This window comes from Otolemur garnettii, unplaced genomic scaffold (assembly GCF_000181295.1).
Source record: "Otolemur garnettii isolate 467f Iridium unplaced genomic scaffold, OtoGar3 scaffold00028, whole genome shotgun sequence".
Classification (NCBI taxonomy): Eukaryota; Metazoa; Chordata; class Mammalia; order Primates; family Galagidae; genus Otolemur; species Otolemur garnettii.
In genome coordinates, this window is record NW_003852423.1 from 10,826,108 (window position 1) to 10,849,063 (window position 22,956).

The 22,956-nt window shown below is 42.6% G+C and overlaps 1 protein-coding gene across 4 annotated transcripts in view; it reads left to right on the forward strand.

Moving 5' to 3' along the window:
• The window catches only part of CREB5 (cAMP responsive element binding protein 5), a 401,904-nt gene that overhangs the window by 288,446 nt on the left and 90,502 nt on the right, over positions 1 to 22,956 (forward strand). For all 4 annotated transcript variants that reach the window (XM_003788538.3, XM_003788539.3, XM_003788540.3 and 1 more), the window contains 2 exons: positions 13,315 to 13,441; positions 19,509 to 19,619. In XM_003788538.3, coding sequence (XP_003788586.1) covers positions 13,315 to 13,441; positions 19,509 to 19,619 — 238 coding nt within the window. The remainder of the gene's footprint in view (positions 1 to 13,314; positions 13,442 to 19,508; positions 19,620 to 22,956) is intronic.

The following is a 22,956-nucleotide window of genomic DNA, read 5'->3' on the forward strand; positions in this document are numbered from 1 at the left end:
AGGACACGGCCAAGATCACCAGGCCAGTGAGGGGCTGGGGCTGGGAGACACTCTTTCTAGTGGACTCATATTCAGACCCATCCCATGAAGGGCTCAGTTGCTTCCCTTCATCTTTCTATGATCTTTAGTTGGACACATCTGGGAAAGTACGACTTGGCCTTTCTATTCTGGAGAGCAACGTTTTTTCAGGGTTCTGAGGAGAAACCAAGCTGTCATCCCAGACCAATGAAGGGAGGTCTTGGGAAACAATTTCCTCCCGTGAACGAACATCATGTGGTGCATGTTCTTTAAATGTACCGCCAGTCACTTTCCATTTCTATTTATATTAGGGACTTACTGTCTATAGCTAAAATTGACGTTTACTGTGCCATAACCCTACCACAAATTAAAATCAGACTCCTGGCCCCTCTGGGGTATATGTTTATTAAGCTGTAGGAAGACATCTGAAATGATACCAAATTACATTTTAAACTTGAAACCCCAAATACCACATTTGTTTGTGAATAGGAATAGGACTGTCTGGGGAATAATTTGAGAAACTGAGCATGTCACTCTCTTTGGCCAAATGCAGGGCCACCGGGGAAGGGGAGAAGACATCAGAAGACCCTTTATATATAACCCCCTCTGCGGCTTTTAACTCATCATTTGAACCTAAACAAAATTTTCTTTAGAATGAACTTACAGAAGAAATAAGCCCTTTAAAACTTCATGTCTTAAAAGAACAGACCCAGATGTTTCAATTATACTTACACATATCCCAAGAAGAGTGCTGAGAGAAAGGTCAGAATAAAACAGGCCTATAAAAATGTAATCCTGGGTTCTAAGCTTTGACCTGGGTAATAAAAGCAAAAATGTATTTAGGACCAAAACCCTTTTCTATCACTTTTGCCTTTTAGCATGGGGATGTGTGTCGGTGTTTGTGTGTGGCGGTGTACTTGGGCACGTAGCCCGGCCACAATCTTGATTTCAGAACCTAATAATAACCAACACCATCCACGGGGAAACCATAGTCAGTGGCTTCTTTGCTTGTATGTCCGGCCCATGAAATAGCAAAGCTTGGTTGAAAAGCCCTTACAGATCCCTTGGGTGCAAAGTGCAAATTGAATGCCAAGTATCATTATTATGAACTTTATTGCTACTCTTTTACTAAGTGTTTCAGATTAATATCAATTCAGCTTCATGGTAAGTGCTCCTGCAAAGTGGGAGAACGTGAAAGGTAGCTCAAGGAAGGTTGCACAAGCCAGGGTGTGGAGTTTCCTAGAAACTCAGCCCCACCCCCTAGATACCCTTTGCTCAGGTCTATGATAAATGGGCTTTCCCTAGAAATCAGGATAGCGTTTCAAGTTACCATGTCCCTTAAAAAGGTACCTTTCATAAATGTGTCATAGGACTGCAGCTGCCAAACAGAAAGGCAGTGTATTATGAGGTAACCTCAGTAAGTCATTCAACAAACCTCTTTGGGGCTCCTACTATGTGCCAAGCTCAGTGCTGTCAAATACTCTTCCCCCACAGTCTAGGGTAGAGCTGGTACACGCTGTGAGAGCGCATAGCAGAGGCCAGCCTGGCCTGGAGAAATCATAGCAGGCTTCCCTGAGATAGTGGATACACCAGGACTGACTTACAGGAATGGGAGAGACACCCAGGTCCCTTGGAGAGGCTGGGGGGTTTCTGAGTCTCTTTCTCAAATGCTTCACACACACACCCCCCCCCCAATTTAGAACCATGTAGCTTTACTTTGTATTTTGGGACTAGTAACAGTTTTATTTTCTACAGCAGATTAATCATATCATCTCCCAAAGACCAGGCACACTCAAACTATTCTCTCAAGTCCTTCCCATGCCATACCTGGGGTGTGGGTATTATAGCCGTGTTGTTTTTGCTGATGAGAAAACAGTTAAATGACACGCACAGATCACACACTCTTGGCGGTGGAGGAGCCAGAGCCGCCCAAAGCCTGTGCCTTGTCGGCCACACCAGGCTGCTTTATTTGATTTCCTGGTTAATGATGGAAGTCAGCATTATCTCCATCATTTCTGTCAGCCACTCTGATTGGAATAAGTGAAAATAATAGACCTAATTTGGGAGTCTGAGGTCTGCCAGTTCCTCCTCCTCCTCCCTAGAAACCAGGCCAGACAGGGAAGAATCTATTTTTTAAGAGCCTAATAAGAGGAAATTCCAAAACCTCAGTTAGCCATTTAATTGTTTTACACTGGTCGTTCTTGGGAAATTTTTCGTTTCTAGCTTAAATCCCTTGCGCTGCTGATTTACTGCCCACTTTCTGCTTCACTTGGATTGGAAAGTAACTGGTGACCATTCTCCGAAAAACTTGGAACCTGGAAGATCATTATTGTCCTTTCCCAGCCTCTTTCATTATCTCCTTCAAGGGCTAAAGAGTTCTTATTCCCGTTCCTCTTCCCCTTACTTCTCTCCTTCTGGACCTTCAGTAATTCCCTGTGCTTCTCTGGAACCTTCTCCAAGTTATCCACATCTTCCTCCCGCCCCCAGCCATGACATTCAGCCCTTGTCTGACAAAGATCTCTTTGGCGTCTCTCACTCTCATCCTACAGTTTTGGTTATTTGATTACAGCAGTGAATCACTTCTGGGCCTTTTGGCTAAGATGAAGTGATTATAGCAGTGACGGAGACAGAGTTCGCAGCTCTCGGTAAGGATGCAACCTAGTGAGGCTTTTGCTAAGCTTTGTGAGGCAAAGTCTTTTTCCTTGTCTGTGTTCCCTCTGAGAGTAAATGATCTCTCAGCACTCCTGTTACTTCATTCATCCTTAAGAACAGAACCTGAGAAATCAGGATTTTAGCAGCCTAAGTTTGCCCAGTCTATGCATAAGAGGCACAGCTGCCTGCCGAAAGCCACTCCCTCAGGACCACCGACACATCCCTCCCCTGCCAGTGTATCTATGGAGCTAATAAATTCTAGCACCGCCTTCTAAAGAGCTGAAATAATCCCAGCAAGTAGCTGGGTGGAGAAGGTCATAAATTTGGTCTCCCGGGAGAGTTATTTGAAAATTGCCCAAAGAGACCCTGGCTCTAGATTCAAGAAGAGGTGAGATGAAAGCATTAGTGAGGGCAGCATGGTAAGGAGACTTGCAAAAGGCACAGGATGAGCAAAGGCCGCCCAGTGAGCCAAGAGCTTTTTTCAAGAGAGGTGTTTTTGCTGAAGTCCCTTGTGGCTGGAGCTACCGTCATTCAGATGCAAGATTCAGCTGTCCATTTGGAATGTATCAAAAAAGGATGGTGCTGGGTGTGAGTGCACCACTAATTATTTGTTAAAAAGTGATAACTGATAAGCTGAATGAAGGGCCTGGAGGAACCTAAGCAGAATTGCTGATTTAGAGCTTGGGTTGGGGGTGGGGCTGTATGCTCTGGGAGCTCTTGGCCTCTCCCGAATACCCAAGCCAGTGTGTTAGTGAATGTTTTCATGAATTATTCATTTATGGTGAATGAATGCAAGCAGCAATCGCATGTAAATGACAAGGCTCATAATCAGAGGGCCACTTATTTGTCCTTATGAGGCAGGAAGAAGCTTATTAACAACTCACAACGGGAAGAAATTTCACTTAGGGATATGTCTCTAGAAAGATATTTTTTTCCCCACTATGTTGCGTTCAAAACCATCTTTTATTTTATCGTTTGATCTGCATTTACTTGCTTTTTCTAAAGTAACTTTATGAATAATTGATGTAACTGTGAAGTTATTGGCTGATTGAAAAGCCATCTCTTCACGTCTGTGAGTCTGACCGGGGCTAAAACCAAACTGTTTGAGCAGGTTAGAGTCTTTTGTAAGAGGCCTTTACAAAGAACCTTTAGCTCTTTACAAGGAAAAAAATATATCAGATTTTGAATATCAGTTTTTGTTTTTGTTTTTTTTTCTGACAGTAGTATATCAGAAACCAATTCAACTATGTTTCTGGTTAACAAATGAATCAGGCTGACTGTGGGACTAATTCAAATTAATGATGCAGGAATCGGTCATTAAAGAAGCCAAAAAAATAAAGGTTATTTAATGGTCTTAACAGAATGATCATAAATTTGGATCTCCCCTCCTATTATTGCTCTGTTTAAAACACGTGAAGTCACGAAAGCCCTAATAGACCTACCTTCCCCCTAAGTAGATACAGCGTATATGCTGTAAAGCTGGGCAAGGCTCCGTCAGGATGCAGATCTTTTAGCTGTATTACGTTTTTTTTTTTTTTTTTTTTTGAAACGGAACCTCAAGCTATCCCCCTGGGTAGAGTGCCATGGCATCACGCTCACAGCAACCTCCAACTCCTGGGCTCAAGCGAGTCTCCTGCCTCAGCCTCCCAAGTAGCTGGGACCACAGGTGCCCGCCACAACGCCTGGCCATTTTTTGGTTGCAGCTATCATTGTTGTTTGGTGGGCCCGGGCTGGGAACTCAAACCCGCCACCTTAGGTGTATGTGGCTGGCGCCTTAGCCGCTTGAGCCACAGGCGCCGAGCCTTGTTTTTTTTTGTTTTTGAAACAGAGCCTCAAGCTGTTCCCCTGGGCAGAGTCCTGTGGCATCACAGCTCACAGCAACCTCCAACTCCTGGGCTCAAGCGAGTCTCCTGCCTCCCCCTCCCAAGTAGCTGGGACCACAGGCGCCCGCCACAACACCTGGCTATTTTCTTGGTTGCAGCCATCATTGTTGTTTGGTGGGCCCGGGCTGGATTCGAACCCGCCACCTTAGGTGTATGTGGCTGGCGCCTTAGCCACTTGAGCCACAAGCGCCGAGCCCTGTATTACGTTTTATTACTACTACTGGCATTCTCCAAACCAGGCTTCATTTAATGAAAAAGAAGTTCTTCTTTCTAAAGTATCAGATACTATATCTATAAAATAAAGTCATCAGTAGTACAAAATTGATAGAAAGGAGGCCCAAATGTACCTTGTGTGGCAAATTCAATTTCCAACACCCCTGGTGGTAATGATTCCAAAAGTGCCCTTGTCAATATCAATAAGTTCGTACAAAGCGGAAATGAGATGTTTAGTTGACCATCGTGTGGGTGTAACTGGTACCTCCTAGCGCAGAGCTCTGAACATTATAAAGTGCAACCTTATTGCAGGGCAGACATCCAATTTTTAAAACATTATATAGATTGGAGACAGATGAGAGTTCCTGAATTATTCTTGGCCTTTTCCTATGAAATGCCTAAAATATAATTTCAAATGGAAATTAATTTAATTGATGCAAAAACAAAATGGGCCTAAACCTCCTCTGAAAGCTTGAGATTAATTTAAGGGGCATTGATAAAAAGAACACATTACCTTGGGGGTAAACCATTTATGCCTTTCAAGAACAAAAATGAGTTGTATTAGACTGTTAAAGTGAATGAGAGTTTCACTTATGGCTTGTAAATCAATTCATTTCTTCTTGTTAGTTAATGAAGAGAATCTATTAAACATGATTCTTGGACTCTCCATTGCTAGTCAAAGAAATCCTTCATATCTATGTTTTCATTCATTCAAGAAATATTTATTAAGCAGCTATTAGTAATATATTCTAAAATTTCAGAATTATCTGCTACAGTAAGCAAAGCAGACATAATTTCTGACTTAGGAAATTTATTGTCTACTTAGGAGGAAAGACATTTGAAAATATTACTCAAAAGTCATTGGTGAATTGCCAAACTCTGTGGTGAGCAGCTATATTTCCAGCTACTCTGGAGGCTGAGATGGGAGGATTGTTTGAGCCCAGAAGTTTGAGGCCAACCTGGGCAATATTGTAAGACCCTGTATCTAAAAAAACAAATCAATGATGAATTACAACCAGAAGCTGGGATGCTAAACTCTAAGAGATTACAGAATATACTTAATTTATTTGTCATTATATCCTCACCAACTGGAAATTTGTAAATGAGTTATTATGTAAATCATCTAACTGGCCAAACCAGTTTTCCCTTCTAAAATGGGAGTACATGGATCCTGACACACATGAGGTGTTTAATTGATCTTTGATGAGTGATTGATTGAATAGTGATAAATGTTACTAGGGAAATGGATGGGGTACACTGAGAACACTCTACAAAAAGCCTCAATCTGGAGTGGTTGCCCAGAATATGCGGTGAGGCTTACTTATGTCAAGACTCTGCGGCGAGAGGGAAGATAACGCTTCCATGAAGGTGGCAGAGAATCACTGTGGCAGGTACATCAAGCCCCGAGCTAGAGGTGGAGGCCAGATGGTACAAGGCCATGGGGCTCTGTCCTGCTCTGTCACAGGGAGATGGCCTTGCTGGTCTCTCTTGAGGGGCGGTAGCAGTTGCTACTCAGCTCTAGCCTTGCAGAACAGAGTAAGGGCCAGAGATGAGGCAGAGAGAAAACTACACATACAAAGGCAAAATTCTCTTTCTGGACACCCAAATTCCTGCATCATTAAAAGACAAGCAGGTGGGAACAGTTCTTACGGGGAAATCCTGCCATCTCGTGAGCCTAAGAAAAGCTTCGAGAAGGAGAATGCGTGTTTTAATTATATCTGCTGGTATTTTTGTGCTCTTTCTAGGGCTAAATATTTCTACTTCTTTGTATCATTTGTGAAAAGGGGAAATACCATATTTGCTGTCTATCTTTAGGAGCTTGGCGGTAAGACTGAGCTCAGAGCATGAGCTCATTCACAAAAACGAGGCGGGTATTGCGATGTCTTTTTAAATATGGGCCAGATAGCTTTCTTGTTTGCCCAGTTATTGCTTCTGTTGGATTTTTGTCATTGTTTTCAGGAAAAACAAGATACTGAGGACTGATCTCTGGGGAACTAGCTTGGTTCCATTTTGAGGAAATATTTTCAAGGGCCTTTTCTGAGAAATAATATGAAGTCATTTTGAAATTCTGTAAAGTTGTGGGGGAAAGGAGTTCATTTGCCCCGCAGAAGTATTTGGGAGCCTCAAGTTGATGGATTTTTAAAGAAGTATCTTATGTATGCAGGAAGTACTGGACATTTTATATTCGTTAGATTCTGGTTCTTTAATTAAAGCCAAAGATTGATGTTTAAGAGCACGTAACAATTTCTTGACTATATTGTGGTGATTCATGTTTGCTCATCCTTTCAGAAGAGTAATAATAAGATAGACAGTAGAAACTAATTTTATGGCTCGGTGCCTGTGGCTCAAGTGGCTAAGGCACCAGCCACATACACCTAAGGTGGCAGGTTTGAATCCAGCCGGGCCTGCCAAAACAACAATGATGGCTGCAACCAAAGAAAAAAAAAAAATAGCCAGGCGTTGTGGCGGGCACCTGTGGTCCCAGCTACTTGGGAGGCTAAGGCAGGAGACTTGTTTGAACCCAGGAGTTGGAGGTTGCTGTGAGCTGTGATGCCACCGCACCCTACCCAGGGGGACAGCTTGAGGCTCTGTCTCAAAAAAAGAAACTAATTTTATTAGCATATTCAAGATATTTAACACCCCCATTTTACAGTTCGGGAAACTGAGGCACAGAGAGGCCAAGTAACTTACCCAAGGTCACACAGCTAGTAGGTGGCAGAACTTGCATAACAACGTAGGCAGTCCAGCTTCCGAGCCCATGTTCTTCATTATTCCCTTGTACAATGTAATTATTACCTGTGGCAGAAATCACGTGTGTGGGCTTTCCATTTCACCTTCTACTTGATTACCCTCACAATATGCTTTCTTTGCAAAAATAGAAATTTTAAAATTTCATATAAGAGAAGAATGAGCAAATAAACATTTCGCATTAGAAGCTGCTTTCTCTTAAAGATTTAAGAGTTTATATTTTGGCTCGGTGCCTGTGGCTCAAGTGGCTAAGGTGCCAGCCACATACACCTGAACTGGTGGGTTCAAATCCAGCCCAGGCCTGCCAAACAACAATGACAGCTGCAACCAAAAAATAGCTGGGCGTTGTGGTGGGCACCTGTACTCGGAGCTCCTTAGGAGGCTGAGGCAAGAGAATCGCTTGAGCCCAGGAGTTGGAGGTTGTTATGAGCTGTGATGCCACAGCACTCTATGACACTCTATGAAGGGCGGCAGCTTGAGGCTCTGTCTCAAAAAAAAAAAAAAAAGAGTTTATATTTTACTCTTTTTAACATTTCACTCTCTTTCTCCCAGACACAACCCATTTTGCCAAAATAGGCCAAAACACTTCATTTGAGAAGGTTGTAAGGAAGTACGTGTTTCTTTTCATAAACTAGTAGGGGCAGGTCTAGTCATGTTTCAGATGCGGTCTTGATGTTAAGAACTAAATGCTAGCCCTGTTTAATGTCATTGAATGTAGATGCTGACCACCTACTGTGCGCCTGCCAGAGGCTGTTGTAAGCACTGTGGATGCTTCAGTGGGCAGTGAATGACCGCCTTATCCTGGTGGAATTTATAGTCTACTTAGATGAAGAGCATCTACTTTTCATTTTGAGTGCTAGACTGAATTTTAGAGCTTCAGGGGTTTTTGAGATAGCCTATGGTCTGATCCCTTCATTAGACAGAAGATGCAAAGGAAAGCCCCAGAGGTAAGAAAGCCTTTTCCCTAAGGTGAGTAACTCTAATAATAGCCTGGGCATCTGGATTTCCTACTCTCTGAAGCCTTTTTTTTTTTTTTTTTAAATTCTGTTCCCTTATGTTATTATTTTTTATTTTTTCCAGATTTCTTCAATGTTTAGGTCTGCTTTCAATGCTAAGATTGATCTTCCAATTTTCTAACCTAAGATTTTTCTTCCTTAGCCTGATCACATACATGGCAGATCTGTTTGTCCTGAGAGTTTAGTAGATGATCCTGGGGGCCACAGGTCTTCTGAAGACCTGGGAAAGGAGAGCAGTGTGCAGAGGCCCTCCTCAAACCTTCCAAACCAAAGCTCTGGCCAGAAGATAGCCTCGGCCAAGGGCAGGGAGGACCTGTAGACACAGTTCAGGCCTTTTAGACACCCCCTAGACTGGAAAGCATCCTTTGGGTGTTGGGGGCCAGGGGAATTAGGACATGAAGTCGCTTGCTGTGGTACCTATCGTTCTGTTAAGGACAGTGAAAACACACTTTGTCATCCTTGACATTTTAATTGAAAGAAAAGCTTACATAGATTTCACCCATAAGCAGTATGTTTATACAAGTGTATAAAGAGGAATAATCTGTCAAGTTGGAAAACTCTTAATGCTGCAGGACTCAGTTTGGTAATTGAACAATCCAACATGAGCTCACACATCTTACCTTGTTCCATGCCTCAATAATTTTTAGTAGAAATACTTTACCTAGAGGCACTTGGTTATTAAAAAGGAGGCTCGGCTTGCTCAAAGTCTGGAATTATTAACTCATGGCAGCAAGCCTGCCCTGGGGAAGGACTGTTGGGTCTTTGTTTTCACAACTTTGCCGCAATTTGCCATCTTATTTTCGGAGTCTAACTGATGTGTTGTTTGGGAATTTTTGCTTTGTTTTCTTTTGGAGGAAGACAGCATAATATCACATGGATGGATGAATTCTCATGTTAACAGTATGACAGTCATTTACTACTTCACAGAAAGTCCAGGGAGCAGCGTGACTATCAAAGGAAATGAACTGTGAATTTATTTTAGCACACAAAAAAATCAATAATAACATAATTGCGGGAGCCATCAAGGTGTGATGGGGGAAGCCCTGTCTTGCAAGTTGAGTGTAAGCTCTGTTCCTTTTCACGACCCTTGTGACCTTGGGCAAATGTAAATGTTTCTGAATCCATCATGCTCCCAAGTAAAAGGAGAATAACAGGAACTGCCCACTACACTGCATTGTTCCAAGTCACATGAAATAGGGACTTTTAAAAAACACTTTGTGAAATATCAAGTGTTGTTTAAGTGCAGTGGAAAAAAGTTTTATGTAGTTATAATGTATCAAATAATAATAATTGTTATTTCAATACACACAAAAGGAATTAGACAATGCAATAATTACAGTATCACTTGCTTCAATGATATGACTATTCTAGACAAATGATTGTTTTTTAGGCCTACTAACATTGATAATTACCTCAGTCTAATCCTTTATATACCTAAAATAGGTAGATATAATGATTTTACTTTCTACAGTTTTGGTAGTTTTCAAAGGCTTCAAGCAAGAAGCCTATAAAAACTCCATCAGTTTGGTAGGTGAAGTTGGGGAGATAATTTACAGAACCTGTGTAAAACAATAACCTCAAAATTATTCAGAAGCCAAACATATACATTATCTCAAATGATCCTTTTTCCCTTCAAGTATACATTGCTAATTAGTCTGATTGGTATCGTTAGGAAATTGTTATTATAATCCCAAGGCACTGTGGTACCCTGTAAGGCTATCTGAATGAGCAAATACTTGGTATTTAAAAATCTGATCTATGAAAGGTGTAGAAATAAGTTATCTAATAAGAACATTGAATTAAATGAAACATACTATACCATCCCCAAACTATTCTACACAACTAGGAGTTTTCCACTAGGAAGAATAGTTCATTTTAAATGTAATTATTTTTATATCTCCATTGGTGTCACCATCAAGTTGTGTAATCAATTTCTTTTTTTTTTTTTTTGAGATAGAGTCTCACTGTGTCACCCTCAGTAGAGTGCCATGGCATCACAGCTCACACCGACCTCCAACTCTTGGGCTTAAGAAATTTTCTTGCCTTGTCCTCCCAAGTAGCTGGGACTATAGGCACCTGCCACAACATGGGCTATTTTTTGTTGCAGTTGTCACTGTTCAGCTGGTCCAGGCCAGGTTCAAACCTGCTACCCTCAGTGTACGTGGCTAGTGCCATAACCACTGTGCTATGGGCACGGAGCCCAATCAATTTCTTTTTTAAAAAAAAATGCCTCCATAAACACTAATAGCTAAGATTATTTTTAATATGTCAGGTTAGAGACAGAATGTGAATGATGATGTTACATCGCCTCCATGAATATGATATTGTAAACCAACATAATAAAAAGAAATGATTTTAGTTGTCTTTTCCATAACGGTTTTTGCTTGTCCCTAACTGTCTATACTCAAAGCTTTCCTCATGGTGGCTAGGGAGCCAGACATATGATAAAAGCCTGTAATGTGTGTTTGTACATCTGCTAAGATGAAACTAGGGGGTTCAGAGAATTAATCTTGGATTTAGAGGAACTATTATTAAACATTATATGCTTTGACATACAACTGTTTTTTTTTTTTTCAATAAAGTTTCCAAACAACACATTAAGATGGAGAATATCTGCAACATTGTGTGTTGGCTGAGCTCCATCCTATACCTACCTGACTCGGGTTCTCCACCTCTGAAAGAGACTGTAAGCCAGGGAAAGCACAGTGATCACCGTATTTTGGAGTAATTGAAATCAGCAGTCTCCTAGAATTGTAAAAGCAAAGGGCCTTTACAGGCCCTGCTAGTCCTTATGGTCAATCCGTCCTCTTCCCCGGGCCCTCAGAGCACATGGCGAGGGACACCCATAGTGTTTCATCTGCTCATCAGAGAGCACCCATTTCATTGCTGTGAGTGACTTAGGTTAGCCTGTCTCTGTATCTCCTCATGTGTATCCTGTTAGCAGAACTGGGTTCAGTTTGTGTACAATCACATAACCTGTGAGGAAAAGCTTTATATTCTTTTATATTTTCATACATACACAGTCCCAAGCTGATCATAAATCTTGACTGATTTTATGACTAATCCTATGATATATATGACTGTGGTGGTGAGCTCTATTTCTAAAAGAGCTCTGGGGCAAAAAATAAGTCTTAAAGTCCATCTTTTTTGGAATTACAATGGTCAGGCAAAGGAAGAACATGTTTTTGTTTTTGTTTTTTTTGAGGCAGAGTCTCACTCTGTCACCTTGGGTAGAGTGCTATGGTGTCATAGCTCACAGCAGCGTCAAACTTCTGGGCTCTAGCAATCCTCCTGCCTCAGCGTCCTGAGTAGCTGGGACTACAGATGCCCACCACAATGCCTGGCTGTGTTTTCCATTTTTTCTTACTAGAGATGGGGTCTTGCTCTTGCTCAGGGCTGGCCACCAACTCCTGAGCTCAAGCAATCCACCCTCTTCCACCTCCCAAAGTGGTAGGATTACAGGCATGAGCCACCACACGCACCCAGTCCCCTGCTTCCTTCCTGTCCTTTGGAGAGAAAGGAACTCCAAAGAAGTGGCTCTTTCGGCTACTCTGCTGGTGATCTCAACAGGGCTGTCTTTTCCCTGAAGCTCAGGAAGGTGTTGGCCCACACATAACATCTCTGCCTGCAACCTTTGCCTAGCACGTAGCATAAGGGAGTCCTGCTCACGAACCCTCGCTCTCTTTCTTTTAAGAAAATGCATCAATTCTGGAAGCACTAGTTTCTCGCATGACATGCAGGATAAGGGTGTTTAACATGGAAGACTCGAGGAGAGGTCCTGAGAGGTTTTTGTTTGTTTGTTCTGTTTTATTTGTTTGTTGTTAAGTCTTGAATTTAATGGTTTGACATTTATATAGCTCCCCAGAGCAAACACATCAAGAGACTGAGAGTTTAGCTGGGGAGGTCACTTGTTTGCCACTTTTAATAAACACAAACAATTCCCTTTTCTCCTCAGCCCCACATTCCCTGGCTCATTAAATCAATTTAAGGCCCTTAAATTTTTTTTTTTTTTCTGGCAAATTGAAGCAAAAGCTCAGACTCTGTACAGTACTCCCCCAAGGAACGCTTACCCAAGTCCTCCAGGTCAGTTCCAAATCAGTTTCTGTCAAACAGCCTAACACCTCGAGTTATGAAATGAGAGGTCGGTAATTGGAGGCCGTGCTCTGGACTCGCCCTGAGAAAGGCCAGCTGTGCTGCTGCCCTGAGAGCCAGCTGCTTTGGTTTGTGTCCTGACTTTGGATTTTTCCACTCGCAGTGGAGAACTATGAAAAAATCGGAACGAATTTCTGTTGGGAATTCATGAATGAAGTTGGCTCTGCAAATTCAGAGAGTGAAGGTGTATCCAGAGCAAAGCCAGGTGGGCTTCCAGGAAGAGGCATTGGAGAGTGTGGATCATCACTAAGATGGGTGGACACAGCTGTCAGGCCCTAAGGCACCCCAGGCTCTAAGTCTTACTGAGACTTCCAAGTAAACACAGGATTCCACCATCAAGTCCTTTTCCTAAGCTTGTAGGACATCCACTGGCTTATTTCTACTGAACATCAGTTAGATAACAGAGGTCAGGAAATGAAGTGGAATTTGATGTATTAACTAGGAAGCAGCAAAGGAAGCCAGGCTGGTGTTTTATTTGTTATTATTTCCCTAATATCCTCAATTATGTGGCTCTCCCATCAGTGGGTCTGATCTGCTGCACATGTGATGGTGTTGTCCTTGCTGTTCTGGACATTGGCGAAACAGACCCGGGGCATTAGGAATAATGTTTGTTTTCTTTTTCTTTGTCCCAGGCCTGTCCCAGGCTCTCTATCTTCTCTGCTACAGCTCCACAACAGACAGAGACAGCCCATGCCAGCCTCCATGCCTGGGACCCTGCCCAACCCTACAATGCCAGGATCTTCTGCTGTCTTGATGCCAGTAAGTGTTTCTGTGTGTTTCACAGTAACTTCTCACTTGCACTGAAGTTTGCCGCTCTTGAAAGAGGAAAGGAGAAGCTGAGATGTAAGCTGTGAGGAGAGACGGGAGTGCTTCTGAATGCGGAGTGGAGCTGTGTGCCTGTGCTTTGAGGGCCCACCAGGTGCCCATCGTGAGGTGTCTAGCCAGCTTTCCTGCCCTTCGATGCTTCCCTATGAAACATGGTCCCATCTTCTTGCTGGTGACAAGTGAGCCTTTGATACCTCGAAATTGGAATTTATTCAGGGAGACACTGTTTTATAACTACTCCAAAGTCTACAGCTTAGGGTATACACAGAGTACCCTTAAACTGCCAGTGAGTGGTCTAGCCAGGACACAGAGTAATCATTATAACAATAACAACAATGATTACGCATCACACCTGCCAACGTGTGGTCAGGCAGATTCTGTTCTATTAATCAAGCTACCTGCACTTACTGAGTGCTTTCCATATGCTGGTCACATTCCAAGTATTTTGTCAACACATGAAACAATTTTACAAGGTAAGTGTCTTACTAACCTTATTTTTTGGATGTGGAAACTAAGGCAAGTAGCTTGTTTGGCCGAGAAGCAAAGCAGCCGAGTTTCGAACCCAGGAATTCCGGTTCTGGAGCCCTTTTTGTCGTTCTCTACCACGACATTACATGTTTCTCCCTCCATTCGCACAATAAACCTGTGAGGTAGGCACTGTCATTGGACCCAATTACAAATGACGCACAGGGCGGTAGCACAACTCACTAAGATGACAGAACTCATAGGCGATGGAGTTAGGATCTAAGTGCAGAAGGTCTGACTCCTGAGTCTCCACTCATAGTCATACGCTGATGAACAATGCAAAAAACAGGAGATAAACAGAAAAGAGACAGGGACTCTTCTAGAGGAAACCTTGCCCACCTTCCAGGGCCTCTTCTCCTTGGACTTTTCTTTGTCCTCCTTGGCACTGAGCCTTGGTAAAGATAGCTGCTACTGTTATTCCCAGGGCCACGGGAGTTCTTAAAAGCTCTAGAGGCAACATGATTACTCAATTAAAATCCTCCCGCAACAATATTAACAGCGTCCTGCAGAGCATTTTAAGGAATTGTCTATATTGTTATTTCATTTTATTCTCACAGCAATCCTATGAGGATACGGTAGCCGTAATTACTGGTATATTCATTGTACAGATGAAAAGCTAAAGGATAACGAGGGAGCTGAGGGAGCTGTCCCCTGTCACACAGCGTGTGGGTTAAGCATGGTGGCAGGAACCCACGTTTCAGCTCACACTGACTAGCTCCTCAGTAGAGCAGCCTGGGTTGAGCTACTGTTCATTTATCTAAGTGTAGCAGGGGAGAGGAGAGGGCCTCAGCAGACGTCATTTAGAGAAGTGGGCCCGTTTCAAGTTAGAAACCGGGTTTGCAACATCAGGCCAGAGGGTAGAGAGCTGATAGATTTGACCTGCACTGTTCCCCCCAGAGCCCTTTAGAGGAGGGAAAACCAGCACCGTCAGTGTAGTTACCCCAGATTTTATTCAGCCCAACTAATGCAGGAAGACTTCCACCATAGGCTGTCTTCATTTAGGCTTTAAATTCCCCTTGTCCACGATTGGTTTCCTTTGACTCTCTCAGTACAAAGAAACAAAGTATATAAAAAAAACATATGTAGCCCCTTAATATTCTGGAAAAAAAATTATAAATGTTATAAAAAAAATGAAAGAATCAAAGAAGAAAAACACAAACAAACTAAAAGCCCCAAATTAGTTTCCTTTCGCTACTTCTGTGCATTGTCCAGAAAAATACCGCTGCTGAGACCCTTTCCCCCGTTTGGCTGAAGTGTGTATAATTGCCAGGGACAAAAATGAGGCCCTTGGGCTGACTGGGCCATCGTGTTCTACAACTTGACCTCCTGTTGATGCCGCAGAGTAGGAGCCAAGGTTTGGGGTCATGGTCCAGAGCTTCCCCTGGGGAGGTCCTTAACCTATGCCAGTGCCATGCACAGTGGCCACTAGAGTAGGTGTCAGTCTGGAGCAGGGGTCCTCAAACAGGGGCGATCTTGTCTGGCAAAGGACATTTGGCAGTATTCGGAGACACTGTTGGGTTATGACAACAGAGCTGGGGGGCAGGTTCCAGCATCTAGTGGGTAGAGGCCAAGGATGCTGCCACGGAGGCTGCATCGTACAGAACAGCCCCCACGACAAAGGATTGATCTCCCAATATGTTGATATTGCCAAGACTGAGAAGTCCTGGTCTTGAGTGAAATGGATAAAGCTATTAAAGATGAATGAATACAACTAATAAAGATTAATATACAATCTCTAAAAGTATTTCCTAAAAGTTCCAGGCCCTAAAACCCTGGGCCTTCTCTTCCTTGTTACATGTATCATGTCACCACCTCCTGTCTATAACTTTGGCATTTCAAGCCCGAGCACAGAGAGCATCTTCCTCTAGAGTTCCAACTCTGGGAGATCAGGATTCCCTGACTATGAAAGAGAAGTTTATGTCTTTAGGTAAAGGTGAGATACTTACCTGATTTGTAATGTATATTGCCAGGCCACACATTTCACAAAGTCTGGGTCTGAAACTTAATGATGTATTGATTCATTCATCCATTCCACACAGTTTTCCTGAGCACCTTCTATGTGCCAAGTACCATGCTGGGTGCTGGGGACATGGTGAAGAATAAGGCAGGTGCTGCCTTCAAGGAGTTTACCGGGTTGTGATGGCTTATCTTGACAGTCAAATATTTTAATAATTTGGGGAAACTGTACCCATTTATAATTACAAAATCTCAGTGAATTACAGTCATTCTTTCTAGCTTTCTTTCATTCTTTCTTTCTGTGTGTGAAAAAGGTGAGATCCTTTCCCTGGTTGTTTGACCTGCAGTGCTAAATGTTGCCCCGTATTCTAGTCAACTCATAAAGCTGTGCTCATGGTATAGACAGAGCCTCATTAGTACAGAGCATGTTGTTTGGAAGAGGCTCTTGCTGACACTCTATGTTTATAAGACAACAATCATTAAGACGAAAATGCAATTTTTTTTTTAACATACGGATAAATCAGCCTGTTTAAAACCAGTGTTTTGTGAGCCCAGAAAGTGGGAAGCATTACTCATTCCAGATCCAGAAGCCATGAGCAGGCTCTCTCATCTCCTTGTATAACTAGTAGCTTAGAAAATTCTGGACAACTATTTGCACCTCTGAAAGATCCTTCTTTGAAAAACTGGGAGAAGAAGCTCTTTGGGCTTTCAACTCCCCTCTGAGAGGGTCTCCAATTGGAACAAGGGGTCAGTCATCACTCCTACCTACCAGCCTCTAGAAGCAGGGGTTGTAAGTAATATGCATTTTTCAGAGTGATGAAACTCTTAAATTCCTCCTGACTTAACAGTTAAAGCACATGGATGTGCCTGGTGACAATGAACTTAATGTACTTAATGGCACTTACAAGTGGTTAAAATGAGCTGGGCATGGTGATGTGTACCTGCAGTCCCAGCTGTTCAGGAGGCCGAGGGGGGAAGGTTACTTTGGCGCAGCAGTTTGCAGCTGTAGTGCCCTGGAATTGTGCCTATGATTGGCCACTGCTTTCCAGCCTGGGCAACATAGTGAGATCCTCATCTCTGAAAAAAAGAAAATGTTAAAGTGGTAAACCTTGCGTTATGTATATTTTACCACCACAATTTAAAAAATAATTTTTTAAAATTAGAGAGTCCAGGCTGTCTGGAGATGTAGAGGGCATGTGGGAGCAAACATTTTGTTTTACTGAGTTGGTAAGGCCTCAGAAGTTGTACTGAAATACTCTAGACTGTACAGAAAATGTACCTTTATTAGCTCCTCTTGCAGCAGTTTCACATTTCTCCAGATGATTGCTCAGCTGATTGCCAGATGATTGCTCAGCTGATTTAGGCTAAGGTGTGGCTGATTATTCCTCAGGTCACAAGGAGTATCCACCGCTCAGTCAGAAAGCCTCCTCCGAATCCACAGATTAATGTCATAATCACACCCTCCCCTGGGCTGGACACAATAGGAATTGTGGTCATAGAGTGTCAACAGTGGAAGGGACTTTCAAGGGTCATTCAGTGTAACTTTCACTGTCAAGAATCATTCTTGTCTGTGAGATTTCTGAGAACATCTCCAGTGATAAGGAACCCCATATTTCCCAAGACTACCTAGGCTAACTTTGAGCAGAAACTTGGTTCCCTAAAATTTCCAACCATCGTTTTCATTTCTGTCTTTTGGCAATTGGAAACACATTTGCATTAAAGAAGCTATTTTCCTCTCTCTTAGAAAGTCGAATTCCAGCAGAACCTCCATAGCTGACCACCTCTCTACATCGACCCAGTTTCCTTAGACTAGACTTGCACCACATGTACATATCGGTACAGGAGGCTCAGCTCTTTATGTTGACCACTGCCATATGTTGACCAGTTTGTTACAGTCCCTTGGGTGGTCAACTTACAGAGGTTCTACTGTGTTTTCTGTGAGATTTGAGTATTAAGTGTACTTGATTAATTCACCTTCTTTGAAAAGAGTTAATTTCTACTAATTAATAACAATGTGATCAGATACACCCTTCTTGGACTAAAGTAGAGATTTTGCTATATTTATTTCTTCTTATATTTTTAATCTATGTAGTTTCTCATGCCAGGTTTAGTAAAAAAAAAAATGTGGACAGTTTGGAAGGAGTATGATTGGTTCAAAAATACAATCTAATGGTAATAGTCTGGGAAGACCTTAGCAAAGCCTGTTTGTTGATATTTCTTTCTACGTCCCTGCATCTTCAGAGACAAGGATGTTCCTTTTCACAGAAAACATGGCACTTATCCCTTAAAGCTGCATCAGAAAAATGGAAATAAGCAGTTTGAGGAGAAAGAAAGAGAAATTTATTAATTTGCTGGCAAATGAGGAAGCTGGCAGACTCCTGTCTCAGAAATACCAGCCTCCCTTATATTTGCTTCTTCATGAGACTACCCTGGTGATAAAAATAACAGAACTAAGTTCAGGTGTTAGAATGATGTTCCTTCCAGACATTGTGGCAGACCAGGAGAGAGGACAATGTGGGAGCAGGTCAGTCGTTCACATAGAACATAAAACCCTTGTTTGTCTTTTGCACCTGCCCAAAGGCCTACCCCTGCTAGGCGGTGAGGCCTGAACTACACCTGTGTGGATTTTTCTTCTTTTTTCTGAGACCGAGTCTTCCTCTTTTGCTCAGGCGAAAGTGCCATGGTGTTAGCCTAGCTCACAACAACCTCAAATTTCTGGCTCAAGCAATCCTCTTGCCTCAGCCTCCCAAGTAACTGGGACCACAGGCCTGTGCCATAACACCTGGCTAATTTTTAGTAGAGATGTGGGGTCTCACTTTTGCTGAGACTGGTCTCCAACTCCTGAGCTCAGGCAGTCCTCCTGGTTTGGCCTCCCAGAGAGTAGGATTTATAGGAGTGAGCTGCAGCCCCTAGCCCAGCTGTATAGAATCTTGACCAGGTTGACTGGGAAAAGGAGATATGCTGCTTTTGAGATATAAGCCCAGCTGGTTATGTTTATGAGCTAGTGCCACAGGATTACCTGCTGTATTGGAGAGTGTTGCTGTTAGAACTAGTTTTGTTTTTTCATATGTCCCAAAGATTCTCATTTATTGTGTAAAATTTGGAGAGGCAAAAAAAGCCATAGATATCCTGAGTTAATCATTGGGTATATTACACGTGTGTCCTTTCCTCATTTTTAGGCACAGGATACATTGTAGCTGTAAAAATGTGCATGATTACTGGCAGTTGGAATGTTTGTGAAAGTGGAAGTATTTGGTAATTCTGTCTAGAAATGAGCTACTCTATGACAATGTAGTTCTCTCCTTATCCTGGAACGTCTTCTACAGAGAGAAGGCACAGCTTTGGGCGCCTCTTTGATGTGCTTGAGTTCAAGGCCCATGCTTACCATACACCAAACCACACACGCGCTCAGGAGTTCTTTAAAGAAATGCTAACGGGTCCATTTGAAGAAGTGCAGCTTTGTGTGCGACTTAGATTGCCTTTCTCAGACTTCTAATCCTACTGTTTTCCTTTCTCTTAGATGGAGAGACAAATGTCTGTGAACTCCAGCATCATGGGGATGCAAGGTCCAAACCTCAGTAACCCCTGTGCTTCTCCCCAAGTCCAGCCGATGCACTCCGAGGCCAAAATGGTAAATGACACTTATAATCATCCTTTCATTATTGTACGACTTTTTCTTTTGACTTCTACTACTCTGACTCCCACAGTTTAGTCAAGCCAGACGGAAGGCTCTCCCTTTGTTTTGGTGAATAGGTCTTTCTATAAAAAGGTAATGCAGAGATTGGCTCTCTCTTTGAGGATATTTGTTATAGACCCTTGGCGTCCGACAATTATGTGATAAGCCTTGGATCAGCATGTGGTGTTAATAAAAGGGGCGTTTAGAAGTTTTAGGAAATCCGTAGGAGTTGGGGTAAGATATGCCCAAGTATGTATGAATATTTATTCACAAAAATCATCCAGAACATCATCTTCTTCAAGGTATTTTCAGCGCCACTCTGTCTGTCCCCATAGCCATTAAAACAGACATTTGATTCTAAAGCACTCACTGTTGTTACAGTTGTCAGACGTGATTTGATTCGAAAGGATGAGAACCTTATTTTCTTGCAACCCTTACTGAAATTCACGACTTCAGGTGACAACCCTCCCATGACTTTTAACATACATTTTTTGGTGTGCAGGGAGGTCTTTCCAAATCACAGTGATAGATTGATGCACCTTTATTTTTACTAAATATTAGTAAAAAGCAACACAGGGTCGTCTTTATGATACAGAGTTAGCTTGCTGGTCACGTTTACTGGAGTTACTTGAAGTAGGTCACTTGGTTTTCATAGAGTTAAATTCTGACACCACAGTTAGTAAGGTATCAGATAACTGCAGAATATACTACAGTACATTTCTTAGCATCTGATATTAGGGAAGGATGGCTTTTGCTCAAAGCTGGAGATTAATCGGATCTGCTGACTGGCAGTATTAGCGACTGTGCCTGATGGTTGGTGTGAGGATGTCGTTGACAGTCTGAAAGTTAGCCATCAAATCCTGTGCAGGGGTAGAGGCAGAGCCAGTGAGTTCCTTTTCAAAGTCAGCAAGAGTTGTTTTGTTTTGTTTTGTTTTTCTGATGCCTTCTGTAGTCACTTTCTCTTGGAAATCTCACTCATTTGACTTGTAGCTTCTTGACCCAAGGAATCAACCGAACTCCAGTGTTGGCTACCTTGGGCAAATACAATCTGTGGTAAAGAGAGCTCTCTTTGCTGTGCCACAGTCCCTGTGACATGCCAAATGGCACCGGCATCTGCAGCAAAGCTCGTTAAATCTTTTTGGAATCGGCTAATATTTTTTCAACTCAAGCTCTGCAGAGCCAAACCAAATACTTGCTGGCAGCATAAAGTTCAAACTGGCATCTGTTTTGGAGACCAAAGTAATACCGTTTACCTTTAAAAAAAAGAGAGAAAGAGAAAAAATGAACTGTGAAGGTCCTTAAGAAGAAAGCAAAATTAAGGTCTTCATGTAAGTGCTCTGGGGCTGGGTCTGAAATATTATTCCTGCAGCTGGATTCCTTCTGACTCTTACTTGCTGGAGGGTCTATACCCTTTTGAGGGAACTTCCAGAGAAATGTTGGGTGAATTCTAAAACATAGTTCCAAGCCAGAGTTTTCTGCCAATGGATCTTCCCTGGATTTTATGCCACCACTTAACTCAGGGGCGTCCTATCTCTTTTCTTGCTGGCGAAGAAGGAAAATACACCCAAAGGTAGTTCAGGTTTATAATCCTTTATACGCATGAAATAAATCATGCTGTGGCAAATGAATTGTGGGTAATGCTAACTGGAAACAAAAGGAATTGGTCTGAACTTATAAAAATCATTTTACCCACAAAATGTTTGTTGAGTTAAACTTACTGAGCAGGCTCGTCCCTCTGCTGACTCATGTTTTGCAGGAATGAATAGTTCTGAGCCCGTGATGTCTGCACTGGCGAACTCTATCACAGCGTCAGGGCTCAGGGAATACAGCTGTTCCCTCTGCCCCAAGCTCTCACCCCATTCCCGTTAATTGCCAATACATTAACTGAAAGGGAGAAAGGGTAGTGTCGTCTGTTTCTGTTCAGAAGAACAGCATTTATTAATACCCAGTAGCTCAGAAGAGTGGTCAGTAAGTGCATTTGAATACCACACTCGGCAGCTCTGTTCTTGTTCCACTCACTTTATTTACTGGAGAAACCAGGTACTGCTGTCTACTAACCATACAGTATTTTCTAGCAGCTTTCAGTTGCTCAGATGAAAAGCTTTTATGAAATACAAAGTAGTGAAGGGAGAAAAAAAAGAAAAAAACTTCCACAATTTTAATGTCAGCCAGAGCCTCCCCAGGTTTCTCTGAACTATGGGCTTTGTTGTTCTATGCCTAATTTTCTTCCTGTGTAAGACGGGAATGGATTCCAGATTTCGACTAAGACTCTTATTTCACTGTTTTCAAGGACTTTTCCAAAGGTCACACACGGGCTATTGTGATGAATGCACTCGGCAGGGTGTGTTCTCAGAGCACACAAGTAACCAGAGAGCTACAAGGGAGGTGTGGCCCACACCAAAACACTGCAGACTTATTCTCCTGGGGACAGTGGTGTCGGAGTGTCTATTTCAAACTCCCTGTTGGCCACTGACAAAAGCCATCATCCTAAATCTCTGGTGAAACTTAGAGGTCTTGCAAATGGACAAAAGCTTAAGACGGGATTGCTTTAAATGTGCAGCGTTAGAGACGCTCTGACTAGTGACTGCCCAGTAGAAACCATCTATTTCCTTGTCCCAAATGGGTAATTTCTACCGTGGGAGGGACTACAAAGAGTGTCCTTAACCAGCTCTATATTATATCAGTCTGGGATATACTAAATCAAGAAGCACATGCGCTAATCTTTTGATTTAATGTATATTAGTATCAATGAACTGTACCCACATCTGTCTAGGCTAGTTTTATCATAATTCTGTCTGATTAAATTTAGTTTTCTGGATTCTTTTTCTGAAAAATTAAGCCAACAGACACATGGCTTCCCAATTCTATAAGTGCATATACACATATGAGATTTCACTGGGGTGCTAGAGCCGACTCAGAGCCCCAAGAACCTTCCATCTTTCTAAACACCCAAAATAATAGGCTCTTCCTTCCAGATTCCTGAGATGAGTGTGTGTCTGGGATAAAAGAGGGTCCACTAGAAAGAGATTCAGTGAATACCTGGTGGATATTGTTAACATTCACAGAAGAAAGGGAGGAAAGCAGGGGGAAGGGAAGGCTGAAATGGGAAAAACAGAAATAGGAGACAGAGGGTAGGGGATGTGCAGACTGTACTGGGACACAGCTCCTGTTCTCAGGAGACACAGGGTAGGGGATGCGCAGACTGTACCAGGACGCAGCTCCTGTTCTCAGGAGACACAGGGTAGGGGATGTGCAGACTGTACCGGGACGCAGCTCCTGTTCTCAGGAGACA